The 18,759-nt window shown below is 42.7% G+C and overlaps 1 protein-coding gene across 1 annotated transcript in view; it reads left to right on the plus strand.

The window, feature by feature from the left end:
• The window catches only part of LOC146856932 (transient receptor potential cation channel subfamily V member 6-like), a 254,437-nt gene that overhangs the window by 204,856 nt on the left and 30,822 nt on the right, over window positions 1-18,759 (plus strand). The window contains exons 6-8 of the mRNA XM_085647392.1: window positions 3,684-3,856; window positions 9,939-10,085; window positions 10,757-10,966. Coding sequence (XP_085503518.1) covers window positions 3,684-3,856; window positions 9,939-10,085; window positions 10,757-10,966 — 530 coding nt within the window. The remainder of the gene's footprint in view (window positions 1-3,683; window positions 3,857-9,938; window positions 10,086-10,756; window positions 10,967-18,759) is intronic.

Below are 18,759 nucleotides of genomic sequence, written 5' to 3' on the forward strand. Positions count from 1 at the left end.
CATAACAGGAGACAAAGCCTGGCGCAGGAATTTGAAGATCTGGTTGATGTTAGCAGCAGGGGTGGCTAAAAGGAACATTGCGAGGGCATGGGGAGTGAGTAGACCCCCAAGTGTCCAGGATTGTGAAAATGACCAAGACTGGTGCCAATACGCATAGAGGGTGATTTATCGAAGTCGGGCTGTCCGAGAAAATTTGAGAAAGTTTGGAACCAATGATGCACGTACAGAGAAACGTAAAGGGTCACCGTGGGGGTGTTGGAAATTTTTGGGGGCTAGATGGGTGAATGATGATGATAATACTAGCATTGAATTTGAACCGTACCTATGTAATCTCTACTGTTGTTTGTTATTGATTGGGACTGTAATGATAGTATGCCTTTTCTTCACAAAGTGTTACGCTATGTATGCAACTGATTAATTAAAAAAAGATTTTTTTTATTAAAGCATAAAATTGATAACAAAGAGGGGCCTTTTTAAATAGGTCAGGGATTAGCAGGCAATAATATAAAATACACAAGTATTACCTGGAACGTACCAACAAAAAACACAACAGAAATAAGGACTTTTTGAAATGTTGATGCCTACATGCAACAAAGGAGGCAAACATGAGAAATGCTTAGAAGAGTGATAGTACCAATCTGTTTTAAATGGAGGTCTCTAGTTGGCAATACCTTGCACCTTTGTCCAAATAGGGACCATTGCTTCTAGTCAGGAAAAGCGGGGGTACACTCCTGAAATAACCCCTGCTCACCCCCTTGGTAGCTTGGCACAAGCACACAGGCTTATCTCAGAGGTAGTGTGTAAAGCATTTGTGAACACATACAGTAATACAGTGAAGACACTACAAATTGACACCACACCAGTTTAGAAAAATAAGTAATCTTTATTAGACTTATAATAATAATAATACAGCCTTTTGTTGAGCGTGAACAGCTACCTCCAACGAGGTGTCCCGGCGCTAAAACAATAGGTGACGCACGAAAAAACCTAGAGTGGTGCGGATCCCCGGAGATTAAGTTAGGTTAAAAAGCCAAGTTTTTGCTGCATTCCTGAAATGCGATTCACAGCTAATCTGACACAAGGCATCTGGCAGGGATGCCTTGTCTCTTAACACAATACCAAACGACAAAAATCCACAATACACTATCAAGAATATGACTTTCAGATGGTAGAAATAGATTAGTTCAATGTAGATGATAAATGCGACACTTTACTCTCAAAGTACCTTGGATACGTCACGCAATACAAACAAAAGGGTCGTAGGGAAGGTGATGCGTCGGTTCCTTTCTTTGGGGGAGGTGATGCGTCGGTTCCTTACTGCAGTGCAGGGGAGGTGATGCGTCGGTTCCTTACCGGAGAGTAGGTGATGCGTCGGTTTCTTACTGCGTTCCTGTTACGATGCGACAAGATGACGCCTTGATGCGATGCGACGATCCGGTGCAATGCAACAAAATGGCGTCTTTGATGCGATGCAACAACTTGGAAGCGATGCGTGCATGCCCGACGGCCGTGCGGCGAAATCGATGAACTTTGGAGCCGCGACAGGCCCTGCGACACGCTTCTTCGGTGATGCGACGGCAACCTCTGCGGCGGCGGCACACTTCTCTGGTGATGCAACACGGTTCCTCGGCAATGCAATGGCGAACAGCTGCGGTGGTGACATGCTTCTTCGGCGATGCGACGGCAACTGCTGCGGCAGCGACACACTTCTTCCTCGTTGCATTGTGCTTCCAGCTCCCAGCTACACGCAGTCTCCAGAGGACCCAAAACAACAGAAGGCACCCCACTGCAGGTAGAATTCCCAGCAAGGAGATTCAGGGGGAGCTGGTGGTGAAGTCTTGTGTCCCTGAGAATTTAGAACAGGGGAGCAAGCTCAGCTTCAAGCCCTTGGAGATCTTTCTCAAGACAGTAAAAGTACACACAAAAGTTCCTTTTCTCCTTTCCTTGGCAATAGGTAACCACTGCAGGCCAACCCCAAACAGCAAACAGCACAGGGGCAGTCTCCTCCTTCAGCTTCCTTGGTTTCTCTCCTTTGCAAAGGGTTTGTCTTGATTCCCAGAAGTAATCTAAAGTTCTGGGGTCTGGGCCCCAATATTTATACTGCAAAATCCTTTGTCCTCTGAAGGCAGAGGGTGCCTGTGCCCATCCAAAAACAGTTCTGTCCTCCCTGGTGCAGCTTCCTGGCAGGAGGTGGAGACAGCATTGTTGAAAGCAGACCTGGCCCAGCAGGCTGAAAGGAAAACTCCTCCCCCTACTCTCTATTCTATGAAGGCTCAGGCAAGTGAAAGGAAATCTCCTCCCCCTACTCTCTATTCAGTGCAGGTCCTATTCAGCCCAGCCCTGACCCATCAGACTGCTGGAGCCAAGGCCCTCTACAGCCCTCTATCACTCACAAACCAGACATGTAATACACAAACCTAGAAGAGGCATACTGGATGGTTAGGCAAGAAAATACCTACTTTCTAAAAGTGGTATCAAACTGACATTCTGGCCTATGGAAACAGATAGCCTTGCAATAGTGAAAAACGAAATTGGCTGTAATTGACTATCAGGACATGCCACACACATCAAGGCATGTCCTACCTTTCACATACAATGCACCCTGCCCTTGGGCCTACCTTAGAGGTGCCTAACATGTAGAAAAGGGAAGGTTTAGGGACTGGCAAGTGGGTGCACTTGCCAAGTCGACATGGCAGTCCTAGACTGCACACAGGCTCTGCAATGGCAGGCCTTAGCCATATTTTACAAGCTGCTTCTTTGGGTGGCACAGCCAGTGCTGCAAGCTCACCAGCAGCATTTGATTTACAGACCCTAGGCACACATGGTGCTCTGTACTAGGGTCTGACAAGTAAATCAAATAAGCCAATCATGGAGTCACTAATCCATTACAACAATTTACAATAGGGAGTTCTTGCATGTTGGCACTGAATAGCAGTGGCAAAGTGCCCAAAGCATCTAGACCAGCAAAAACATAGCAAAACCACAGGAGGCAACAGCAAAAAAATGCAAGGGAGACCCACGCCAATGGTGCCAGGTCTAACACAATCCAAGTACTAAATAGAGAAACAAAGTAATTAAAACGTAGAAAACTCAATATAGATTGGCAGATTGGAAAAGAAGTGATAGGTCTTCAGAAATATTAAATCAATGAAATCTTAATGGCCTTTTGAAGGGGATTTGTGGTAATGAAAAAGGAAACAGTTAAATCTAAGAAAAGGTGTTTATAAAATACAAAGAAACATTCTCACCATTAGAGCAGGTGCATATCAAGCTCGGCCATGAGATTTTCTAAATCTATATGACAATTTACATATAATACTGAATGGCAAACATTTACAAAGTCGGTGGTCATTCGGAAAACCCAGTGGGATTAAGCTCTACAATGACTGCAATTTGACACCCTGCCTCAAAGATATTAACCAATGAGACAGCTTCTATGGTGAGGTGGAGTTAGGCACATCACATGAAGATTTCTAGCATACTCTTGGTGAAGCTAATGGTATATATGGCAAATTTTCCACAGAAGAGGGACAGGTGGGCTGACATAGCAAGTTCTTTTCAGCTTTGCTGCCTTCCATTAACACTTCTGGAGACCCTGCAATGTTTCCAGGCTCCCGCTCATGTTCACTTTTCCTCATGTTCTCCCATTTGGTTAACTCATGATTATTGTGTCCTGTTCTTAGGTAACACAGTGCTTCACATACTGGCACTGCAGCCCATCAAGTCCATCTACTGCCAGATGTATGACCTTATCCTGTCATACGACACGAAGCCAAAGGACACACCCCTGGAAAAGATCCGGAACAAAGATGGGCTCACACCATTCAAACTGGCAGCAGTAAAGGGGAACACTGGGGTAAGTTCACAAATGGTGGCAGGAGCTATCCCGAAACTAACTATTTCCTAAGATATGCTTCATAAAACAATTTCCACTTTATTTTCTTAGGGTACCAAATTGCACAAAGAGGTAATACATAGAGTTATAGACATATTTCCCAAGAAAGAAGAAGATAGCATTTTCTGTTACTCTAGAAGTTCCGACCATGCATATTTGTACGTCCTGTGTGGAAGCATACTACATTATTTACAAGTTCGGTAGCTACTATGCAAGCTTCAATAACAAGTTAGGCCAGCTCTTATGTATTTACAGATGCTTTCAGGAGATATTATTTTTAGGGTGCTTAGTTTCCTGAAGGTTGCTGTAAGGTTAAGAAATAGCTGTGATTTAGGTTCTGATGAGTTTTAAGTTGCCTATCAATTGCTATGATGCACTGTGAAACAACCTTTGCCCTTCTAGAATTGTATAAAGATTTACTGATGTTTTATTTAACTTTGTATCTGTATTTAGTGTTGATTTTATTGGCTGTATGGTTATACTGCACTTGTTTTTATGGTTTGTATTCTCAAAGCTGCATAAAGAAAATTTGAACTTGAACATGCCATATATTTATTTCAAAGAACTGGTAAATAATTACCACATACAGCTTATGTAATCAGTATAGTAAAACTGTTTAGGGCTGAGTGAAACCCTGGCTACGCAACGATTCATGTATTAATTGAGGAAAACTTTCTGATATGCACTTGATTTGTCTTGCATTTTGAAGATATATAAATACAAGTCGCTTATAATAATTACTCAAAGTTGCATTACAACATAGAACAATACTAGATTGTGTGTTTTGTAATTTATATAAGATAAATAAAAATCCTGCCAATTTCTGAGGTGCCTTCAGGTTGGATTCTGGTGCAGTTGTGCAATAGGAGATGCACAGTAGAAGTTACAGCGGTAAAATTAACAGGGCTCTGGAATAAAAAGTATTCATGGATCGTCTAAAATAATGGGTTCTTCAAGATCAATGTACACCATAATGTTTAACAAAAGGATGATGGACGGAATGTAGAATATTGTCAAACATTCACCCCCAGTCGCAGATCTAGGTTTAATCCATTGTTATTTTGCTCTAAACGCCATTTCAGTTTGGACCCAGCCATATGCAAATCAGCCTTGACAATGTGCCCCATGGGAGCAGTCGAGACCGAACTGCCAGGCCAGGTCCTTCCTGGACAGGAAAACAAGCATCCTGGGACCGGTTTCAGGTCTGAACTGAGGTGGCGAAGTGAGCTAAAGAACGATGATGGGTACAACCCAGATCTGTGACTGGGAGTGAGTGTCTGAAAAGTTTCAACGCTCTGTCCATCATCTCCTTGTGTTTGCTTTGTTCGCCCTAAGTTGGCAGGGTATGCCCAGACGTGGGTCCCTTGCTCACTTTGCCACTAGATTCAAGCTAGCCTGGCTGATGAGGGGTGTTACCCCGAAACTGGTCCCAGGATGCTTGTCTCTGGTTCAGGGAAGCCCTGACTTGGCAGTTCGGGCTCGAATGTTCCCATGAGGCACAGGGTCAAGACTGATTTGCTTACAGCTGGGTCTGAACTGAGTTAAAGAAAGATGATGGATTCAACCCAGATCTGTGACCGGGGGTGAGTGTCTGAAAAGTTTCAGCGCTCCGTCCATCATCTCCTTATGTTTGCTTTGTTCACCATAATGTTTAAGCCATGTCAGATGAAGAACATTCAAATGGCGTGGGGGCAACACTTTGGTTGAGGGGCATTCCAAATTTTTCTGATCTCTTTTCAATTCAGTTGACATTGAAAAGATCGCCAAATGTGCATGATCAAATTCAGTCGCCAGTGGATCTTTCTAATGACCACGTTAGCTGCTTGGCAGAGCTAATGCACCTGCAAATAAGTAACTAAAAAAATAGTAAATGAAAGGAGATTTGGTTTTACTTCTTTGTTGTTCTTCTTTTCAGCAAGTTAGTTGTGTTATCCTCCTATGAAATAGTTCCATTGGTCATAACTGATTGATAAATATTTTCACAGATCCTATGTTAAATACACTAGGAAGGAGCTGTGCATGGTATAACCCAATGAAAAATACAATAAGAAGGGATTTTACATTGGGAACTCCTCTTCTTATACATATCTTTATATCAGGAGGGGCTGAAGAGGTTTGGTTTTCATTGTTTACTTTTGTATTTTTATGTTTACTGTTTTAGTTGTATAGGAGTTAAAGTACTTTTTCCTTTAAAAAGTAAAATCAGATACTCAACCTTGATTTTGTAAGTATTATTATGTGTTGTGCAGAGTTCTGGGCTTCTGATCTAGACCACCTCCCTGAGTAAGTCAAATTCTACAGGGGTGCACTGGGGCTCAGTTTGGGTCCAATAGTACAGTTAGCCCACCTATAGGGGCTTTGCATGGTGGAATCCCTGACAAAAACACCAGGAAGGTGGATTGTTTTGTGATATTTCTGACAAATGCAGGAAGAAAGGGTTTACACTACATTATGAAATCCATTAAAAATACAATAGGAACAGGTTTTATGTGTGAACTCTGTAACAAATGCAATAAGAACGGTTTTAAACCATGAAATCAGTGACAAACACCACAAGAAAAGGATTTAAGTTCTATAACACCCAGATAAAGCTTCTTACAAAGATTTCCAGCTTAGACAGGGCTTCGGAGGTCTGGTTTCATCCTGTACATTTGTAGCACAATAATGAAAAAATGGCAACAATGAAAATTAATGGTCAAAATATCACATTAACCCCTTCGATGCGGCGCGGATTCCCCCGCGGTGCTGACCGTTTCTTGCGCGGGCGTGGTCATGACGGAACGGTTCCGTCATGAGCACAGCTCAACCGACGCTCATGACGGAACCGTTCCGTCATGAGCACCGAAGGGGTTAAAAAATCTATGGGAAACAAGTACTAAATAATCCTCAATGAAAACCAATGGTAAAAACCTTTACTTTAAAATTTATGAAAAAACACAAATATGGAAAATAATTGAAAAAGTTTGTTTCTAAAGCTCCTATATTACATCTACCCATATTCTGCCACTCAGCCACCAATTCCAACAAAGGGAAATCCTATCCTCCACCAATGGTGAGCTATTCAATCACCCTGTCATAATTGGGTGGCAGTATTTGCTACCCAATCCCAACATGGCCTAGAAGCAAGGAGTGTTAAGACGTGTCTATTCTTTGCTGTGGGAGCACCCAACCCTTCCCCTGATTCACCTCCAAACTACTGAGAATATTCCTGGGGTTTGCCTCAGGCCTACACACCCTAGGGAAGGTAATCAGCTGGATCACTGTGGTCCCTGCCCTTGGGGAATGTCTAGGATGGACTGTGCTACCACCATGCATCAAAACCAATAAATGGGAAATCCAGTGATTTTCAAGGTCTTGGAGGAGAGGTTAGCCCCAAAAAGGTGCCCACTAGCTCAGGGCTCCACTATGTGGCCTTACAGCGCCACTAGGAAGATAAAGGACATCAGCATGTCCATGGATTTGGAAGGCCAGTAGGGCTGGAAGATATTGGTTACAAAACCAAGAATTATGTGATGTACCGCTGTCTTGGCTGTGCAGGTTGGAGTGTCTAAAAGGAGGACATGATTTTGCAACCTTTGCAATGTCTTTTTGACCAACAAGTGTAGATGAATTTGCAGTGGACTTGATGGGATGCTGTCGCCATAAGGATGAGAGTGATGCTTGTGACCAGGAAAGTGAAAAGGAGGGACCCCCACAGCAATCCTAGGTGCAGTTCTTCCCATACAGGGAACCCTGGTTTTAATTACTGCTGAACTTGCATGAGCATCGATCCATATATTCAAACAAGGGTAATGGGAGATCTTTGGGGTCTCTGTATGTTGGCCATTTGGATACAGCTAATTCAGCAGCACACAGTGCTCAACTGCCTTAAAAAGTTTGTAACTTAATGACAATTCCCAGTTAATTAGAGTGTTGTTTATATGTAACAACCAAAGTCATATGGTCGTATAGGGCAAGAAATATATATGTTCCATAGGATTGGCAAAAAAGCGGACATTGAGGGGCTCCAAAGCCATCGGTTCTTAATTGTGTGGATACCATTTTGACTTGGATGCTATTTATGAAAACCAACATCAGTGTCTAGAATTACACCATATTTTGTCAGTTGTTTTGGCAGCACACTGTAGTTGATAATAGGAAATGCTTCTGAGACATCCAGACATCCAGTACCATCAGTGGCACACTTGGCCTTATGTCTAGAAGCAATAAGCTGTACTCCAATGTTCAATAATGTGGTGTCACTTCATCATGTGTGCAGAAGCCCTGGTGGAAGTCACTTAAACAGTCTTTTGTCTTGTTGAGTGCTGAGGTAGCGGTGCAGTTACAGCCAATTTGCATGCTTTTTAAGTGCCCTGAATGTATAGTATAGGTCTTAAGTTAAACATGAAATCAGGATTCACACACTCTCTTGGAAGTAACATAGTAAACATACCACAATTTGTTTTATGGGAGAATCTTCCAGTGGATAAAGATGAGTTCCTGAAATTAGTGAGAATTGGAGCAAGTGCGGGCAGGCCTTGAAGGATGACTTATGCACTGCAGATGTCTGCCATTTTGGAGAAACTGTGTACATGTTGGTAGGAACATTGTTAATGTTGAAATGGGCAAAAACAAATTCACAAAAAATGTTGACTGCTTCTGTTTTTATATGGGCTCAACTTATTCGAGGGAGTGCAATTTATATCTCATGTTCTCCCTGAGAAATTCTATTATCAGAGGAAAGGTTAATGGAATACATTGGAGTTCTCTAGAAGCAGTATGTGCGGAGAGACAGGGGTTGTTGACCATTAGTTTGATATGGATATGAATGAAATAGTCATTTGCTGGAATTCTCTTCTTTGCTAATTAGATTCAGCAGGTGAGGGTTGTTTGTCCTGGTTATGGCTGATTGATAGTCGAGGGAGTGTATCCTAATATCCGTGCTGTCACCGGTTAGCTGGGATTTGTTCCAACATCTCATGTGCACTATTTGTATTTTTCATTTTGTGGATATAATGAGTGAAACTCTTGTGTTCCTTACTTTTACTGATGTTGGTTATGTGATTTTGAATGCAATGCAAGCACATGGGGGTATAACTATCCTTTTTAGTGGCCAAATTTGATTCTTGGGGACTCCAAAAGAAGATTCCTAAAGCCACTAAAGTTGGGGGGGTAGTATCCAGGGGAGGGTTATCCAGCTTGGCTGAAAATGTGCCTAGACTATCTTGGGCCAGGCCTTATGGCTAAATAACTGTCGATGAAGAAGTTAAAGAAGGAGAGGCCCATCCATGAATGACGAAGATAGGCTCATTTCTGGTACCATTTAAAACAAAAGGTCCTGTGATCAAACTTACAAGAACGGAAAAGCGTATTTAGATGATTGTGAGCCATTTAAATTCATTGGCAGTAAGGAAGAGGGGGTCCCTGACCAGGATTGAAATTACTTCAGTGGGGTGCTTGCCCACAAATAAAAGGGTGCAGTCTCTACGCAAAGTGTAGTCAAATAGTGCAACACCTCCTGATCCTAACCTACACAGCTACAGCTGTAATCATTGGGCCATAAGAAGACATTTAAAGGTTCTTCTAGCCTTCCTTCTGGAATTTACATTACATACAGTACATGCTCTCCTCTCCCTTCTCAATCATCTTCTGCATCTGCATCTAATAAAGGAGCACAGCCAGTCTTGCAATGAGCTGCAAAGACCTAGAATGACACGGGTAATCCAGCACCCTAAGTCTTTCCCATATCCATCATCTACTATGTCCATATATGTGTCTGACCACACCAAAACCAGGCCTTTCTCAGAATATCTGCAGAAGTGTAAAGTGATGGAAGTAATTGTGATTTCTTGATTTTATACAGTTGCTGTTGGACCTTCAGAGACTGCCAACAGTTACAGGTTACAGGTTGTCGATCTATCTAGTCTTCACGTTTTCCCTGTCTCCTGCAGTACTCCTGAATCTGTTTTCGCTTGAGTTTCATCTATGCTCCTCTTGCATAGGTGAATCACTTTAGCAGTCACCTAACATAAACTATGATGCCTTTCTTTATCATTCTGCTTAGCTGTTCCAGCACATTGTAAAGAAAAGAAGGAATGTTCAATGTCTCTTTGGCCCTATTACTTCCAGCCTGTATCATCTATCAGGGATCGATTCATGGGAAGATCATGAGTCGGTTTTAGAGCTCGTCACTTCTACAGGGAATCAAGAGGTAAGCCCAAATGGCCATACGAAATAATATAAATGTCTAATATCTACCAATGCTTCTGGGACAACAAGGGGGCCAACTATCCTGAGGACTAACTAATATTTCAAAAAGCTTGACCAATGCTGCCCATCCTTTAAGGATTATCAACATTTATATGCATTCTTACAAAGTAATACCACGCTAAGGGTCCATTGTGGTCAAGGAACAATTCTACTAGATAGGATAGGATAGGATAAAACTTGTGGAGCACACTAATACCCATAGGCGCCAAGGCGCTGTAGCAGAACAAGAGGACCAGCAGAGGAGAGGGGGCCAATAAAACGATACTCAGATGTATAGAGCCAAGTTTTCAGATGTTTTTTTAATGAGTACAGGGAAACGGTTCTAAAGCAGGCAGCCACAGACTAAAGGTCAGAAACAAGTAGTTTGTCCAGCTGTATGTGTCTCCAACGACTTTCTTTGGAAAAAAGAGATATGTGAGGACCAAAATTGATGTTCATCAGGATTTTCATCATTTTCACACTGTAACACTGAGCATTACATTTCCATGTTTTGGCTGTCGACATGCTAATGATAAGATCACCTCTTTGATGCAATTCTGTGTCTTTATGGACTGTTGCTCTCCGGTCTCTCCTCGAGTAAAATATTTCTCTTTTTTTCTTGTCCTACGAAAGGCATATCGAATTTTGGGCTTGTCGCCGGTAAAAGAGTTAGTGAAAATGAAATGGAACACCTACAGGGACACCTACTTCTGTGCATCGGGCATCTTGTATGTGATGTACATGATTTGTTTCACGTTGTGCTGCATCAACCGGCCGCTGAGGCCTTTTGTTAACGCCACGCTCTCAAGCGGGCTGCCCTTACTCGCACCAAAGGCACTGCAGGTGAGTGATCCAACAAGTGTGATGTGAGGGGAGGGAAGACACTGTAGATGATCTGTCTTTGAACCATGCAGGACGTGTGTGCTGCAGAACTGTAAGCTAGTGTTTTGTTTGTGTTTACATTCAACCCTCCATATAATGATGAGCTTGGACCAGCCAATCACAGGCCTAGGAAAAGCAGCACCAACTAGTGTTGTTTTCCTGCATCTCTAACTCAGGAAAAGTGAGAAGCAGGACAGAGCCAGTCCTATACCCTGGCTCAATCTGACCTTTACCTCTAGCGGCTGTAAATAATCCTTTCATCCATTGGAATGAATTGGTCACAGATCAATTGAAAGGGTGTCTGTTTCTCAAATAACAATAGAGAAAGAATGACTGATGTGAAAAGCCATTAGGCCACTGATCCATAGCTACCCCACACTCCTAAAACAGAAAAACATTACCTTTAAAAATACAGGCAGCACTTTTTTACTCGTTATTTGTAAAAAGTGCACATTATCCTCAGCTGCCTTTGCTGTACTAAATATAGAAAGGACCTCTGATTCCTTGGGTTGGCAGGGGCATAGCTACCATAAGTGCAGTAGGTGCAAAGGCACCGGGGCCCAAAATCCTGACGGGTCCATCGAACTCTGATAGTTGCTATAATTTACTGCCACAGTAGAAGTCAAAGGGGTCATGTTCCTTGCTTGCACCAGGACCTATGGTGTCCAAGCTACGTTATTATAGGTGGCCCTATAAGCACGCTATACTAGAAAAAAAATGGTATTTGGAACAATAATAATGAACTCGATCAAATTGCTCTATACAAATCTATTGACCATAATACAGGAATGGGCAATAAGAAGCGGAACCAGACACGAGTGCCCATTGTCGCCCATCCTCTTAGCGGTCGTACCTCAGCCAGAACACTTTAGGCAATACGGCACATAAAACGCCATGAATATAGCTTAAACTAGGTATATGGTATCACTGTATGCCAACAACATCCACTTGTTCCTCAAGATACCAAAATACTTATAGGAGAGCTCAGGCAAATGCTAAACTCCTTTAATACTTAATGTATTTATTTATCTATTTAGTGCACTATCGGCACTGAAAGTGATGTATCGGAAGTCATGTCTGTTTCCACACCAAAGGACAAGCCCAGAGCAGCAATACAGGGTGGATCCTGGTTTTCTAATAGCCTTACCAATGTTACATACCTTTAATACTGGTTCACCATAAAGATGATGATTTAATAGAGGGCAACAGTGCTTAATTGGAGATCGTGGTTGTCGATGGAGGCCACCAGCTCTCATTTTTGGGGACCGGCACTTCTTTTTCCTTATCAGACATATCCCAAGAGCAAGAGGACGGGAAAGACAGAGAAACCATCACAAAGGGAGAAATCAGGAACCAGCATGAGTGAGATAAAGGAGCCCGGAGCGTTTGGTAGTAGATTAAAGAGCTATGAGGTGGATTCCAGACTACACAGCCATGGAATTCAGCACACTGACATTTAATAGCACCGGTCGCAGGCTTCTGAACAGAGCTTTGGGCATTGTAACTCATTCTGTTACAACCTAAGCACTGTAGTGCAACCTACATAAAGGGAAATGTGCAGTATGGAGCTCAGTACAGTTCTTCACATCTTCAAGATGATAACATTGGCCCGATTACTACATTTCCTCAATATTATACTAGAGGTCTTGCCCTGAAAACTTTTCAGGAAGCTTTACTTTCTCATGCTGATGTTACTTTGGAGAGGAAGTAGGCATCAACATTTGAGAAACTAATACTCCCACAATTAAAAGGATGACAGGGAGCCTCAAATTATGAATATTATTATATAGCGACACAGTTTTAATTTGTTGTAAAATAGGCCCGCAGTCCAAAACCACAGCGGCAGAATACTTAAGAGTGGCCATAGCACCACATACACTGTGGAGCACTTTGTTTGGTGCTAGCAACAAGAACAGACATCTCCCAAAACTAGTGACTATAGCCACATACTGTTGGGATAGATGCATTAAGTTAAAGAGAATTAAACAGTCTATGCCTTGAAAATCTCACCTCTGATGCCTAAAATGCTGATCCAGCACCCAACTAGATTTAGCAGAGGATGGATGAAGGAACTTGTTTGAGTGGTCGTGGAACATATTCTCAGAAGCAATCTACATAGCTTCATAGAAATCTAAGAAGAATGAGATTTCACTTAGTCAGTTTTTGACACACAGAGCACTGGTGCATGCAGTGAGGTCAATATGGAGCTCAGGTACTATAGAACCACAAAACGACAAAACTCCACAAACGTTACTGACATGGGAGATGGGACTTAAAATAGTGTCACGGATGTATAACCGGATCATAGAAGCATTAGGCTAACCACTACAGGGCTAAAAAGATACTGGGGACAACCATGGCTAAGGAACTAGGGGACAATGACCAAGACCAAATAGGGGCATTTTTGGCTAATGTTTCTAGACATAGTAGATTTAAGTTAATTCAGATCAATGTTCCTGTATAGGACCTACCTCACACCAGTTACCATATGCAAGATATTTGGAACTGAGTCAGAAAAGTGCCCTAGACATCATTCATCCAACGCACATCACCATCGTATGATAGTGAATTTCCCCATAATAAACAGATATGTAACTGTGATATTCCGAAAAGATTAATGTAGAAGTAGGTACTTTTTGGAAAGGGCCTCTTTTTGACATGGTCACTCCCACTTTTTGCCTGGCATTTGATGCAGTTTTGACTAAAGTGCACTGGGTTCCTGCTAATCAGGTCCCCAGTGCCAGTACTCTTTCCCTAAAACAAGGTAACTGTTCCATTGTACCCCAACTGGCAAGACCTATAGCACCTCTCTAAGTCCCTAGTAAATAGTACCGCTGGTACCTAGGGCATGGGTACTAGATAGGGTCTCTAAGGGCTGCAGCATGTATTGTACCACTCTAAGAGACCCACCACCAAACTAAGGCTGACTGCCATTACATGCTGCGTGAAATGATGCATACAAATGTGAAAGCACGACATGGCACACACCCTGTGTGCCATACCAACAGGAACTGCATGCAATATATGTAAGGCACCCCTAGAGCAGGCCTTTTAACCCTAAGGCAGGGTGCATTATATTACATGTGAGGACATATCAGCATGAGCAGATAAGCCCCTAGGCAGTCTAGTTCAATTACCAGATATTACAAGAGAACAGAGAAGCCATCTTAAGTATGTGTACTGGGCACTGGTCATTATGAGTTTCCCAGCTACATGATGGGTTTACTGAAACCTATTGTGTTTGGCATCAAGCACCTTGTCTTGATAAATCCATACTGATGCCAGTAGTGAATTTATTAAAACATGCACCCAGAGGGCTCCGTAGAGGTGCCTGAAAACCTACCAGCCTCTTAGTGTGCTGGATGACTGCTATCGTCCAGCCTGGCATCACAGACATGTGTTTGACCCCCTACAGGTGAGAGCCCACACTCTCTGAGGCCAGAAACAATGTCTTTCTGGAGGAAGGTAGTGATTTAGCATATCATATCATCAGGGGCTTCAAACCCCGTGCTCCTTTGATATGTGACCATGGCGTCCACCAGACCTGAGAGATGCCACTCCCTGAGGCTCATTTGTCACCAGGACAGATGGGAAATTAGCTATGCAGTAGGTGTGTTGCACCACCAGGCTAGACACACCCCTTAGATGGGCTGCCTGATATGCGCCACGAAAGAAGGATCCCACCAGGAAACGACCTTTACAACGCGGTCATTCCACTGCGATACCTTTCCAATGCGGTCGTTATAACGTCTGTGTTGTTAGTACGCGATGTAATGACATCGCAAGTCTTTTCAACGAATTCCACTAGGGGGCACTGAGGTATTGAAAATAAATTTCCAACACCTTCCCTACTGTTGCGCAAACTGGAGTAGGAATAGTAAATAATACTATTCCTAAGTCCAGTGCGCCCCCTAGTGGAAGTCGTTGTAAAGACTTGCAATGTAATACATCACATACTAACAACGCAGTCGTTGTAACAACCATGTTGTAATGGCACGCGATGTATTACACATCACGTTGTAATGTGCCATATTCATTCCACCATCTTGAGTTTAGTGGAATTATGAACTCTGGGACAGGGTTATGTCCACTCCCCACAGGATGCCGTCATATAGGGGGTGTAGTGACCCTAAGGGTAAGTAGCCCATTGGCTACTACCCTTCACTTCCCTTAGCGCCCCATAATTCAGTATTAAAGTGGTCTCCTGACTCCAGGGACTCAGATTTGCCTGACTAAAAAATAAGAAGGACAAAGAAGACCTGAAGAAGCGAGAACCGTGGACTACCTGTGGACTTTGTTGCCAAACGCTGCCTACCTGGTCATGACCCGACAATTGCGACACCCTGACTCGTCCTGCAGGTGTGCATCCTCCAAAAGCCCTGGAGGGCTGCCAGCACTTCGCCAACCGGCCAGCATCTCCCTTGCAGAGGAAGAGCCTCTTCCCTGCAACCTGCAGGCACAGACCACAACGTCAGGTTCACCGTTCTGCTGACCACTGAGTCCACCAATGAATCAGCCACCCAGGAGGAGATCACTGTGCTCCAGAAGGTCAGATCAGTCTCCCCACCGGGTTTTGAGATGCCAAGACCCCATGACTAATACCCGGGGTACCAGACCCCCTGCAGTTACCAAGGCTTTGTTTGTAATCCAATTGAAAACCACCGCACCCAAGACCGGCCAGCTGATGAGGCACATCAACATTGTGCAGAGGACAGCACCAAGAGACAGCCAGTTGTCCTGCTTTGTCCCCTTGTCTAGGTCAACACTGAGCGTGAGGGCCTCTAACACCAGCGACCCTCCGACTAAAACTTCTCTGTCCCTTTGGCCCTCAAGAGTGGAGCCCCCTTTTAGGTTCTGCCAGACCGGTCCCTGGTCCCTCCTTGCAGATTCTTTCTTACTTTTACCACCGCTGTAAGCACCTCTTTTTTGGACCTTGGCCCCTACTCACCTTAAGTCCAGAAGATTAGTCCTGTACGTCATTTACAAGTGACCCTGTGCAGTAAATGTTTCTACCATAGGATAACAATACAGCATTCAAGGCTCATGCCTTAAACCTCCTAGCTGTAATTTTCTACTGCAAAATTTAATAACATCTAAAGTACTTACCCGATTACAAAGTTCTTGGTGTTAAAAGTGATATAAAAACATCTGTTATTTTTCTAAATTGGTCTTAAGTTTCTTCTTGAGTGTGTCTCATTTATTGACTCTGTGTGTACAACAAATGCTTAACACTACCCTCTGATAAGCCTAAATTGCTTGCTGAACCCTACCACAAAAAAGAGCATTTGAGATCAATAATTTAAGCACTGTAAACCATTAAGAGTCGTTTGGACTTTCTACATAGGGTACTGAATTTTGGTACACTACATAAAAAGCCCGCTTCCTACATTGGTTGATCAGCGGTGAGGTACAAGACTTTGCATTTGCTGATACCACTTAGACAATAGGTGATTCCACAAAGAAACCCACAATTGACTTTAGTTAAAAACATATTTTTACCGATTTTTCAATTTGTTTCAAATTCTTCTAATTTGAACTGTTATGGCTTTGTGTTAAGTCCCCCAGTCGATTGAATTAGAATTTTAAAAAGGTATACTAGTAGTCAGGTCTTAAAAGTCTGTTTTCAAAACTTTGTATGTTTTCTAAAACAGTTCCAACTACTTTAAAACATGTCAACCTCAGAGGACAGAGTCAAGGAACTCAACCTGACCGCTTACCTTAGTCTGAAGTAGCTAAAGGACCTCTGCAAGGCTTGCAAAATTGCAACTGGGTCTAGACATACCAAAGTACAACTCCAGGAGTTTGGAAGCCCAAATTAGAGTTGAGTTTTGTCTGCTCCACCAGGGCCCAACAAGTCAGGGCACACTGTTAAACCTTTGCTGGAAGACGAGGGCAGACAAAGTAAATTTGCTGGCACACCTGTGTTGGGTGGAAATAGAAAGACAGGCCCACGTAAGGAACTCTGTGTTTTCAGCACTACAGTAAACTGCAGAACGATTAGAAGATGCCGGCTGACCGCAATGGACTATGCTGTTTTTAAAAGCATTATGAATAAAGCTGCCACACTTTCATCATTTGTTATTGATAAGACTACTGTAGCAAGCAAAGGGCATGCATGGGCAGTCACACTATGATACACAGCTTGGGGTTCCCAACCATATTCATCAGCACACTTTTCAAAGGCAAAGAAACGCGATCTCATGTTAATACGTCTTGGTGTGTTCACGTCTAAAGATCTTACGCCTCCCTGGATACAGTACTGGTCCACTTCAGAGTGTCAGCTCTGTGGCCAAAACAACAAATCTTTGCTTCATCTTCTGTGTGTTTGCCTAGCATTGTTAACACACAGACAAAGACTCTTACGTCCATCTCTAAGAGTACAGAAAATCAGGTCATGTGGACCAGCTGTTATTTCTTTATTGGGGGAACCTTAGTTCAATTCGCATGCAAGACAGTGTGATTCTTGTACGTTGCAGCAAAGAAGCTGGAAAAATATAGCACATGACTCTTTGACTTGTGTTCCTACTCAAGGACAGACTAATGGTTTTCCTTGGAGGTATTTGGCACACAGCACTTGTACGCTTTAGGTCTCATTGAAATAGCTCTTTATTCAGTACATTATAAAGTAGCATAAAAGCACCTTACGGTAATATGCACAGCATGTTTGCACTTTACAGTTACTTGACAGAGGTATTTCTCACTTGAAGCAGGCCTTGGTTTATTACTATTATATTGGATGTAGCATTTTAATTGAGCATACTAAATTATGATTGTGTGTGCCTTGATGGCTCAAAGACATACTTGATAAAATGTACTGTTTAGCTGTTTTCTCATTGTAATATTTTTTAAATATATTATTGTAATATCATGGTCATATTTTAATGTCTATTATATGTATGTGTAATGGTTTTAATCAACTATGCATAAACAAAATTACTTACTTACTTGACTCCAGGAGTAGCTTCCTGAGTTTCATAGAGGCCAGGCAAGAGAAGAAGCCACTGACAACATTGATGATGACCATGCAGTTAAACAGTACTCATGGGGATGACTCCCCTTCCAGTACCCCAGAGGAAGAGGATAACAATAGGAACCTCGTCCCTAAAATTGTACTCGGAGGTAGGCTTGGCCACTCCAGGCCCCAAGAAGAAATAGAGCATCAGACCAAGAGCTGGAGAGACTAGCCAGAATAGTAGCCATGGTGGGCAAAATTATGGCCATAGAGAAAGGGTTGAGATGGGTTTAGCACCCATGAATGGTGGCAGCAACAAGGTAAATAGAGATAGAGAGGAAACCTTTGATCTCAAAATCCCCAAAGGAATTGTCCCCAAATATGTTGAGCATGATGATATTGCAAATGGTTTACAGCTTTTGAGAGAGCTTGGAAAATGAGAAAGCTCAACAAAAAGTATTGGGGCTCTCTACTCTAGGAGCTTTTCTCAGGCAAGTGAAGGGATAGACTCCTAACACTTAATGTGGAAGATGATGAGACCTATTACCGCATAAAGGATACCTTGATTGAGGGCTTTGGACTCACTACTGAGGAGTATAGGATTAAGTTCAGGGAGACTCACAAACCCTTGAGTCAGTCCTGGGTTCATTTTGTTGACTTTTCAGTCAAAACACAGGGTGGTTGGTTAAAAGGAAGTTATGTGCAAGACTATGATGGGCTTTATCATTTACTTATGAAAGAGCATCTGTTAAGTAACTATACTTCTTAAACAATGCATCAGTATCTGGTGAACCTAGGTTTG

Source organism: Triturus cristatus, chromosome 3_2 (assembly GCF_964204655.1).
Source record: "Triturus cristatus chromosome 3_2, aTriCri1.1, whole genome shotgun sequence".
NCBI classification, from domain to species: Eukaryota; Metazoa; Chordata; class Amphibia; order Caudata; family Salamandridae; genus Triturus; species Triturus cristatus.